General features: G+C 36.3%; 2 protein-coding genes across 2 annotated transcripts; both read right to left on the reverse strand.

Annotated features, from left to right (window-relative positions):
* Nucleotides 1-353: 353 nt before the first annotated feature.
* On the reverse strand, nt 354-5,973 carry LOC309503077 (uncharacterized protein; the record flags this gene model as incomplete). The annotated part of the gene is made up of 7 exons (XM_082175768.1): nt 354-626; nt 829-1,071; nt 4,242-4,254; nt 4,708-4,785; nt 5,199-5,464; nt 5,648-5,890; nt 5,962-5,973. 7 exons carry the CDS (start codon nt 5,971-5,973, stop codon nt 354-356), a joined length of 1,128 nt encoding a protein of 375 aa, XP_082031894.1.
* A 4,033-nt stretch (nt 5,974-10,006) lies between these two features.
* On the reverse strand, nt 10,007-10,672 carry LOC309502954 (gamma-crystallin M2-like; the record flags this gene model as incomplete). Its single annotated transcript, XM_082175628.1, has 2 exons — nt 10,463-10,672; nt 10,007-10,279 (listed from the first exon to the last, which is right to left on the reverse strand). The coding sequence occupies exons 1-2, from the start codon at nt 10,655-10,657 to the stop codon at nt 10,007-10,009; spliced, it is 468 nt and encodes a 155-aa protein (XP_082031754.1). The 5' UTR covers nt 10,658-10,672.
* Between the last annotated feature and the right edge of the window lie 669 nt (nt 10,673-11,341).

The raw sequence follows: 11,341 nt of genomic DNA on the forward strand, positions 1-11,341 counted from the left end.
ATAGGCTGCTGCAGTTGCCGCAGAACAGCCAATAGGCACGCGAGCCGTCTTGCCTATGTCTGTATGCTGCCGCAACGCGTTTTACAATAATACAAAATTAAGGATTTTTGGCTTCAATATCTCGCGGAAAAGGGATTTTCCCCTAGCGTAAGATACTTACGCAGTACTCGTTCCCTCTTCTAGAGAGAACCGAGGTTACGTTAGTAACCGAGTACGTTTTCATTCACTTAGAGCTATGTTACACACTACATGAAAGGTGTTTTTTGGTGGATTACACATGTAAATATTGGCAATAATGATTATTCAGACAGTTTTATGTTGTAGAGTTATCATTTTATTGAAACATCTGAACACTAGTACCAGGAGTCCATGATACGCCTCATGCTCATGAATCTCATGCCACCCATATTGCTGAAGTTCCTGTACTCTCCAGGCCTGAAGTAGGTCATCTTGCCTCTGTAGTGGGGCTGCTCATACATGAGCCAGTGGCCGTCCATCACATGACAGGACTGGCAGTGAGACATGCGGTAACGGTCCATGATGTTGTCACAGTCATCCATCATCTCATACATCTGACCCATGAAGTTCTCCTTCTCGTAGATCCTCATTCTGTAGGATCCTCTGTGCTGTTGTGGAAGAGAAGTCGGTTATGTATAAATTAATTAGGAATAACCATTATCACATGTAGTCATAAGTCTAACTTCAACAAAAATCTAGGTCTATCTCACACAGTTTACCATTCTGATTTCAAACTAAATGGTTAAAATAAATTTAGGACTGTTGTCTAATGTCAGTTAATAAATGCGTTAAGAGGTTCATGGAGCTCACCATAGAGATCATACGGCAGGACCTGATGCAGTTGCTCATTCCAAACATGGACATGCAATCAGAGTACTCGCCCCTTCTAAAGAAATACTGATTTCCCATGTAGTTGGGATGATCATACATCATCCAGCATCCGCTGTGCACTCTACAAGAGTGGCAGTGGCTCACGTAGGAGGAGAAGTCACCACTGTCGCCAGTACACTCGTAAGAGCGGCCCTGGAAATTTCTTTCTTCATAAAAGGTAACCTGAAATTTTATATAGTTAATCTCTTAGTGGTTTTAAGGGAGGAAAATAGCACATTAAAGTAATTTGAGTGAAATTGTATGGATTGGGAGCTGTAATAAAGTTTACCTTCATGGTTGCGCTGTCTGATCCTCAGTAGTTCCACAAAGGAGAAGCTGAAGCTGATTCTGGTTGTTGACTGACTGCTGTCACCCGTACCTTTATACTAGACCAAGACTAAAGACTACACAGCACCTATTGTTAGTCAATTCCTGACTGTGCAAGTTGGAATAGAGGCCATTCAAGCTAAAGCTTGGTATGTAGATCTTAGTCCTTTCATTTTCCGGAATCTAGCATTTCTTGAGTTTCTAAATGTAAATTTTCTAAAAGTTTCTAATTTGCTAAAATGAAAAAAAAAATGAAAAAAAAGAAATGCGGAACACTAAAGCAAAGATTTAAACAAGGAGGTTCCATTGTTTTGTCTTGTTTCATATTCTTGTTTAATTTTTTTTTATTATTATTTTTTATTCTAATACATAAGACTTGGACCATGATGGATCCATTTTTAGTCCAACTGTAATTTGAGAGAAATTAATTTGAGAATGTGTCATTTTATTATGTTCCTTCTGGATTCCATTTGAAGTTTCCATTTGAAGTTCTTGTGTTATGTTGTTCTTCTGTCTGTTCTAGGTTCACAACCTAATGGTTTAGATGTTTTACTTTTTTTTCTTAATTTAAAGTTATTAGCTGTTATGTGTAATCCTCATGTCTCTTTTGTCTTTATGTATTATTGTTCGGTCTACCTGCATCATTCCGCTAATGGTTTGTTTTTTCAAATTCAAAGCACATTATATCTAGCACTTGTATTCAAACTTCTTGCCTTAAGCCTCACCATTGCTCTTTGGCATAGTGAAAAGTTTTCAGTATTTGCAATAGAATAAAAGTTTAAAGTGAATAAACCTTAGATCCATTAGGGACCTTTCTGATGCCAATGTTGTTGTAAAAGTTTTAAAAGGCAGATCTTTTACCATAATCAGTTTTTTCTACCGATTGTTTTTAATCATTATGAAGCTTCTTAAATGTATTAATGTTCAAGACGCTTGAGTGTTGAATTTAAATCACAGTTTATTAAACAATTGGAGATCAATATCATCAAACAGAATTTAAATGACACAAAGCCTTCAAAGCTGTAGCTGAATGGATTGCAAAAATAATCTTTCTTGGTTGAGAATTCAAAAGTAGTCATGTACAGGGGTGCCCTTAGAATTTTCCTGAATGGTAGGCTACGCAAAAGAAAAAATGTAGCCTAATCATAGGTGACTGCATCACAGCAGCTATTTATTTACATCTTGTCATCCTAATTAAACTTAATTTTTCACTGAATAGTTTTATTACCTCATCAGGCCTTTTATTTGAATCAATGACGGTTTGTTGAACCTGTTGAATGAAATTCCTAACTACTGGCAAGAGCAGTAACTGTTCAACAGCAGGCTATATTAATGCCAGCAAAACATCATTTGTTTTAGTTTTAGTTTTTTGGCTTTCATTTACTGCTTTTAAACAGTTAATATATGTGTTATACAGACGTGTCTGACCATTACGCTGCATCTCACTGCTTATTAATTGTCTTGGGCATGAGTGGCGAGTTTCCCATTCCTCTGCACTGCATGCCACGTTTTTAAAAGCAACAATGTGTTCTGTGTAAATGACCCCTTTGCTTATTCATCTCATCACAGTTCATTCTGTTTAAACACAGGATTCTTTATTAACATAATATGATTAGTGATATACATGATGTAGAAATAACATATTGAAATGTTATTGAAGTCAGGGTATGCAGAGTGTGTACTCTCCGTACAGGCACCTCTCTATTCTGACAAAATAAGATTTTTGCCAGCAATATACAATTAGTCAATTTGCATTATAGTATGTTTTCTTTGGATGGCTCTTAAAAGCATGAAATAGACCCTTGTATGCATTGAAAATGACTTTCCCTATGTGCTGCAAAGAATTCTAATAAAAGAAAAAATCAGCCACGTGATATTTGAATCAGGAGATCATTGTTTTCTTTGTAACAAATCTGTCTGAACTTGTATAGATTACTACATTTCTACCCCAAAAGAATCACTGTTTATATGTGCTGTATTTTTTTTTTTTTTTTTACACTGTTAAAGCCCATTTTCATGATGCCTTGGGCCCAGTGTTGGGAAGGTTACTTTGGAAATGTAATAGAGTGGTGCAGCAGGTATGACATCACTTTGTAGGCCAAAACGCGGAAGCGAGTTAGCATTTTAGCACTGTCAATGTTTTTTTTGAATGGGCTTTTGGTTAAATGGCTGAAATAAGGTAGGCTATGTCGTGAACACAAGCTCAAGATACTTGCACGTTTTATTCTACGACATAAAATAAATCAATATTACCCCACTCGTGATTTTTTGAAGCTGTTACGTGTCTTGAAAAAGGGGTTGCTAACAAGTGGCTAAATGGGACTACAGAGGCTGTCGAGGAGATTAAACGTCATCACGCAGAAAAGGTAAGCTCAGTCCGTTTTTACAACATTGTTAAGGTTATAATTGTGCTCTTACAAACCATTCTAACTCAAACGTTCTGGTATTTTGTTTTTTAGTTAAAAACTGAAAGAGTTGTTGGTAGCTTAGTGATGGTGACGTTGAATTCGTGGGACTGTGGTGTAGTTCGTTTATAGCCTACCTTTAGCTTTTTACTTCTGGCGACTGCATTTAGGCTTCAAAATGTATTAAAGTTGTGTTCATCTGTGATAATTGTAATGTTGACTCATGCATTTTCTGTAAAGCTGCTTTGAAATGATGTGTATTGTGAAAAGCGCTAAACAAATTCATGTAAATTGAATTGAATGAAATAATTATCTTGATGGACAAAACGTGCAAGTATCATAAACTTGTGTTGATCACAGAGCTTGTTTTTAGCGATAATCCAAAAGCCTATGGGAAAATCCTACTGGGTTTTTGTCGGGGGAACCAGCGACAAACCAACCAGTTAACTGCCCGTTGGCCTACAAAGTGATGTCATACCTGCACCAATCTTTACAGATTACAAGTTACCCTATTTAAAATAAGTAGTGTAACTATTCCAATTACTTTATTAAAGTAATGTAACTGATTACATTTGATTACTTTTATAATTTCCAGCATTGGAACACATTTTTATCACTCACCATGGTGGCAACTCTTAGACAGATTGTAGCATAAAGCTTTCAGTGGCAATGTGGATTGATGTTGGCAGACGTGGTGCGCTGCAAGCTCAAACAAGATAACCAATCAAAAGCATCAAAATAGCATTGGTTTACTAAATGGCCTTTAAATGGCAGGAGGCATCGTGCCAATAAAAAAAAAAGGCAAGGCAACAAATTAACATTATTCAACATTTCCTAGCTTTTTAGAGAAAATATTCAGATGTAACACCATTTGTAATTGTTAACATTTTCATAAAGTAACTTAAATTGAATTACATTTAATTTAATTACTTTTTTTCTCAGTAACTGTAACTGATTACAGTTACATTTATTTTATAATTAAATTACAGTTCACGAGTTCACACGTACATGAAATCAGATGTAGTATTTTAAGCGTATTTGGCATGCTGTCCAGGGGAGGGCTCCGAGCTCGGAATTTGGCCCAAACCCAGAGTACTCCCCCTTTTTACTGGGATAGAAACCAGCCGAGAGTGAGGTGATGGGGTGGTGGAGGGATGCTGTGAAACTTGACATGAGACAGAGGTGAGGACAGGCTTTATTTATACCGGCTTCCTCTTGTGCTGATTGGTTGATTACCTGAACGTGCTCCTTCCGAACTTTGTTACATAAAACTTCATTTAATCCCCAACAATGCTTGGGCCCTACAAATCCAACAGTTGGAACTGCACTCCAGACTTTGCACTTCCTCTATGAGGAATGTTTTTAGTAGCATTTTTTTAAATGCTGTAAATGAGAAAGAATCCACTGTTCTAGTCTTATGAGCCAATTTTGTTTTATTTGTTAGTCTGTTTAATTCACTAGATTTATTTTTATTTCTTTATTTTTATTGATTAGACATGCAAATATTAGTGGCAGTAAGGATTTTGCAGGCACAATGTTTAGTGTTGTAGAAAACTAATTTTATTGAAACACTAGTACCAAGAGTCCATGATACGCCTCATGCTCATGAATCTCATGCCACCCATATTGCTGAAGCTCCTGTACTCTCCAGGCCTGAAGTAGGACATCCTGCCTCTGTAGTGGGGCTGCTCATACATGAGCCAGTGGCCGTCCATCACATGACAGGACTGGCAGTGTGACATGCGGTAACGGTCCATGATGTTGTCACAGTCATCCATCATCTCGTGCATCTGACCCATGAAGTTATCTCTCTCGTAGATCCTCATTCTGTAGGAGCCTTTGTACTGTAGTGGAAGAGAAGTCCGTTGTAAATTTTAGCACTATTTAGCAAGTTTTAGCTAAATCAATACAGGAAATGTCAAACTAAATTTAGAATAAGTTAGTAATGTATTACCATTTTGAAAGGGTATTCATGCTACAGGATTTAACATAACATTGATCTAAATAAGTTTTACTTTTGAGCTCACCATGGGGATCATACGGCAGGACCTGATCGAGTTGCTCATCCCGAACATAGACATGAAATCAGCGTACTCGCCCCTTTTAAAGAAATACTGATTTCCCATGTAGTTGGGATTATCATACATCATCCAGCATCCGCTCTCCACTCTGCAAGAGTGACAGCGGCTCAGGTAGGAGGAGAAGTCACCACAGTCACTCATACACTCATAAGAGCGACCCTGGAAGTTCCTGTCCTCGTAGAAGATGACCTGAATATGAATTAAATTTAAGTAATTAAAAAACATTTATCTTAAAAAATCTTTGCTGCAATGAAGTTTACCTTGCCCATCATGGTTGCGCTGGCTGATCCTCAGTAGTTCCACAAAGGAGAAGCTGAAGCTGATTCTGGTTGTTGACTGACTGCTGTCACCCGTACCTTTATACTAGACCAAGACTAAAGACTACACAGCCTCTATTGTTAGTCAGTTCCTGACTGTGCAAGTTGGAAGAGAGGCCATTCAAGCTAAAGCTTGGTATGTAGATGTTAGTCCTTTCATTTTCAGGAATCTAGCATTTCTTGAGTTTCTAAATGTAAATTTTTTTTCTAAAAGTTTCTAATTTGCTCAAAAAAACAAAAAACAAAAAAAAAAGCGGAACACTAAAGCAAAGATTTAAACAAGGAGGTTCCATTGTTTTGTCTTGTTTCATATTCTTGTTTAATTTTTTTTTAATTTTTTTTATTCTAATACATAAGACTTGGACCATGATGGATCCATTTTTAATCCAACTGTAATTTGAGAGAAATTAATTTGAAAATGTGTCATTTTATTATGTTCCTTCTGGATTCCATTAGAAGTTTCCATTTGAAGTTCTTGTGTTATGTTCTTCTTCTGTCTGTTCTAGGTTCACAACCTAATGGTTCTGATGTTTTTTTTATTTATTTTTTTATTTAAAGTTATTAGCTGTTATGTGTAATCCTCATGTCTCTTTTGTCTTTATGTATTATTGTTCGGTCTACCTGCATCATTCCGCTAATGGTTTGTTCTTTCAAATTCAAAGCACATTATATCTAGCACTTGTATTCAAACTTCTTGCCTTAAGCCTCACCATTGCTCTTTGGCATAGTGAAAAGTTCTCAGTATTTGCAATAGAATAAAAGTTTAAAGTGAATAAACCTTAGATCCATTAGGGACCTTTCTGATGCCAATGTTGTTGTAATAGTTTTAAAAGGCAGATCTTTTACCATAATCAGTTTTTTCTACCGATTGTTTTTAATCATTATGAAGCTTCTTAAATGTATTAATGCTCAAGACGCTTGAGTGTTTAATTTAAATCACAGTTTATTAAACAATTGGAGATCAATATCATCAAACAGAATTTAAATGACACAAAGCCTTCAAAGCTGTAGCTGAATGGATTGCAAAAATAATCTTTCTTGGTTGAGAATTTAAAAGTGTTCATGTACAGGGGTGCCCTTTGGATTTTCCTGAATGGTAGGCTACGCAAAAGAAAAAATGTAGCCTAATCATAGGTGACTGCATCACAGCAGCTATTTATTTACATCTTGTCATCCTAATTAAACTTAATTTTTCACTGAATAGTTTTATCACCTCATCAGGCCTTTTATTTGAATCAATGACAGTTTGTTGAACCTGTTGAATGAAATTCCTAACTACTGGCAAGAGCAGTAACTGTTCAACAGCAGGCTATATTAATGCCAGCAAAACATCATTTGTTTTAGTTGTACTTTTTTGGCTTTCATTTGCTGCTTTTAAACAGTTAATATATGTGTTATACAGACGTGTCTGACCATTACGCTGCATCTCACTGCTTATTAATTGTCTTGGGCATGAGTGGCGAGTTCAACATTTAAAATTGTGCCTCAAGAGTTTTCCCATTCCTCTGCACTGCATGCCACGTTTTTAAAAGCAACAATGTGTTCTGTGTAAATGACCCCTTTTCTTATTCATCTCATCACAGTTCATTCTTTTTAAACACGGGATTCTTTATTAACATATATGATTAGTGATATACATGATGTAGAAATAACATATTGAAATGTTATTGAAGTCAGGGTATGCAGAGTGTGTACTCTCCGTACAGGCACCTCTCTATTCTGACAAAATAAGATTTTTGCCAGCAATATATAATTAGTCAATTTGCATTATAGTACGTTTTCTTTGGATGGCTCTTAAAAGCATGAAATAGACCCTTGTATGCAGTGAAAATGACTTTCCCTATGTGCTGCAAAGAATTCTAATAAAAGAAAAAATCAGCCACATGATATTTGAATCAGATCATTGTTTTCTTTGTAACAAATATGTCTGAACTTGAATAGATTATTACATTTCTACCCCAAAAGAATCACTGTTTATATGTGCTGTATTTTATTTATTTTTTTACACTGTTAAAGCCCATTTTCATGATGCCTTGGGCCCAGTGTCGGGAAGGTTACTTTGGAAATGTAATAGAGTGGTGCAGGTATGACATCACTTTGTAGGCCAAAACGCGGAAGCGAGTTAGCATTTTAGCACTGTCAATGTTTTTTTTGAATGGGCTTTTGGTTAAATGGCTGAAATAAGGTAGGCTATGTCGTGAACACAAGCTCAAGATACTTGCACATTTTATTCTAAGACATAAAATAAATCAATATTACCCCACTCGTGATTTTTTGAAGCTGTTACGTGTCTTGAAAAAGGGGTTGCTAACAAGTGGCTAAATGGGACTACAGAGGCTGTCGAGGAGATTAAACGTCATCACGCAGAAAAGGTAAGCTCAGTCCGTTTTTACAACATTGTTAAGGTTATAATTGTGCTCTTACAAACCATTCTAACTCAAACGTTCTGGTATTTTGTTTTTTAGTTAAAAACTGAAAGAGTTGTTGGTAGCTTAGTGATGGTGACGTTGAATTCGTGGGACTGTGGTGTAGTTCGTTTATAGCCTACCTTTAGCTTTTTACTTCTGGCGACTGCATTTAGGCTTCAAAATGTATTAAAGTTGTGTTCATCTGTGATAATTGTAATGTTGACTCATGCATTTTCTGTAAAGCTGCTTTGAAATGATCTGTATTGTGAAAAGCGCTAAACAAATTAATGTAAATTGAATTGAATTAAATAATTATCTTGATGGACAAAACGTGCAAGTATCATAAACTTGTGTTGATCACAGAGCTTGTTTTTAGCGATAATCCAAAAGCCTATGGGAAAATCCTACTGGGTTTTTGTCGAGGGAACCAGCAACAAACCAACCAGTTAAATGCCCGTTGGCCTACAAAGTGATGTCATACCTGCACCAATCTTTACAGATTACAAGTTACCCTATTTAAAATAAGTAGTGTAACTATTCCAATTACTTTATTAAAGTAATGTAACTGATTATATTTGATTACTTTTATAATTTCCAGCATTGGAACACATTTTTATCACTCACCATGGTGGCAACTCTTAGACAGATTGTAGCCTAAAGCTTTCAGTGGCAATGTGGATTGATGTTGGCAGACGTGGTGCGCTGCAAACTCAAACAAGATAACCAATCAAAAGCATCAAAATAGCATTGCTTTACTAAATGGCCTTTAAATGGCAGGAGGCATCGTGCCAAAAAAAAAAAAAAAAAAAAGGCAAGGCAACAAATTAACATTATTCAACATTTTCTAGCTTTTTAGAGAAAATATTCAGATGTAACACCATTTGTAATTGTTAACATTTTCATAAGTAACTTACATTGAATTACATTTAATTTAAATACTTTCTTTCTCAGTAACTGTAACTGATTACAGTTACATTTATTTTATAATTAAATTACAGTTCACGAGTTCACACGTACATGAAATCAGATGTAGTATTTTAAGCGTATTTGGCATGCTGTCCAGGGGAGGGCTCCGAGCTCGGAATTTGGCCCAAACCCAGAGTACTCCCCCTTTTTACTGGGATAGAAACCAGCCGAGAGTGAGGTGATGGGGTGGTGGAGGGATGCTGTGAAACTTGACATGAGACAGAGGTGAGGACAGGCTTTATTTATACCGGCTTCCTCTTGTGCTGATTGGTTGATTACCTGAACGTGCTCCTTCCGAACTTTGTTACATAAAACTTCATTTAATCCCCAACAATGCTTGGGCCCTACAAATCCAACAGTTGGAACTGCACTCCAGACTTTGCACTTCCTCTATGAGGAATGTTTTTAGTAGCATTTTTTTAAATGCTGTAAATGAGAAAGAATCCACTGTTCTAGTCTTATGAGCCAATTTTGTTTTATTTGTTAGTCTGTTTAATTCACTAGATTTATTTTTATTTCTTTATTTTTATTGATTAGACATGCAAATATTAGTGGCAGTAAGGATTTTGCAGGCACAATGTTTAGTGTTGTAGAAAACTAATTTTATTGAAACACTAGTACCAAGAGTCCATGATACGCCTCATGCTCATGAATCTCATGCCACCCATATTGCTGAAGCTCCTGTACTCTCCAGGCCTGAAGTAGGACATCCTGCCTCTGTAGTGGGGCTGCTCATACATGAGCCAGTGGCCGTCCATCACATGACAGGACTGGCAGTGAGACATGCGGTAACGGTCCATGATGTTGTCACAGTCATCCATCATCTCGTGCATCTGACCCATGAAGTTATCTCTCTCGTAGATCCTCATTCTGTAGGAGCCTTTGTACTGTAGTGGAAGAGAAGTCCGTTGTAAATTTTAGCACTATTTAGCAAGTTTTAGCTAAATCAATATAGGAAATGTCAAACTAAATTTAGAATAAGTTAGTAATGTATTGCCATTTTGAAAGGGTATTCATGCTACAGGATTTAACATAACATTGATCTAAATAAGTTTTACTTTTCAGCTCACCATGGGGATCATACGGCAGGACCTGATCGAGTTGCTCATCCCGAACATAGACATGAAATCAGCGTACTCGCCCCTTTTAAAGAAATACTGATTTCCCATGTAGTTGGGATTATCATACATCATCCAGCATCCGCTCTCCACTCTGCAAGAGTGACAGCGGCTCAGGTAGGAGGAGAAGTCACCACAGTCACTCATACACTCATAAGAGCGACCCTGGAAGTTCCTGTCCTCGTAGAAGATGACCTGAAAATGAATTAAATTTAAGTAATTTAAAAAAATGTATCTTAAAATTTATCTTAAAAAATCTTTGCTGCAATGAAGTTTACCTTGCCCATCATGGTTGCGCTGTCTGATCCTCAGTAGTTCCACAAAGGAGAAGCTGAAGCTGATTCTGGTTGTTGACTGACTGCTGTCACCCGTACCTTTATACTAGACCAAGACTAAAGACTACACAGCCTCTATTGTTAGTCAGTTCCTGACTGTGCAAAATCGAAAAGAACTTATTCTAGCAAAAGTTTAGCATCTAGATGTTCGAGTTCACTTTTTTAAGGGTATGTTCAGGGTTTTTTTAGGACAAAAGAAATATATATATATATATATATATATATATATATATATATATATATATATATGTATGACAATTTTGTTATATATACTTATTGTTTGTATGTAGTTTATTTACAATAATAGTCAACTATATAATCCAAATATTAATGAGGGTCAAATGACCTCATGATAGTCATACCTGGAAACTAATCATGTCCAAAAATATAAGTGAACATCACATATACTTGGCATTTCCAAGCAGTGGCGGCTGGTGAGTTTTAAAATAAAGGAGGCAAACATTATTTTAGTGGAAGGATTTTTTATACTACTTAA

The sequence above is a fragment of the Leuciscus leuciscus genome (assembly GCF_965113295.1).
Source record: "Leuciscus leuciscus genome assembly, chromosome: 7".
NCBI lineage: Eukaryota > Metazoa > Chordata > Actinopteri > Cypriniformes > Leuciscidae > Leuciscus > Leuciscus leuciscus.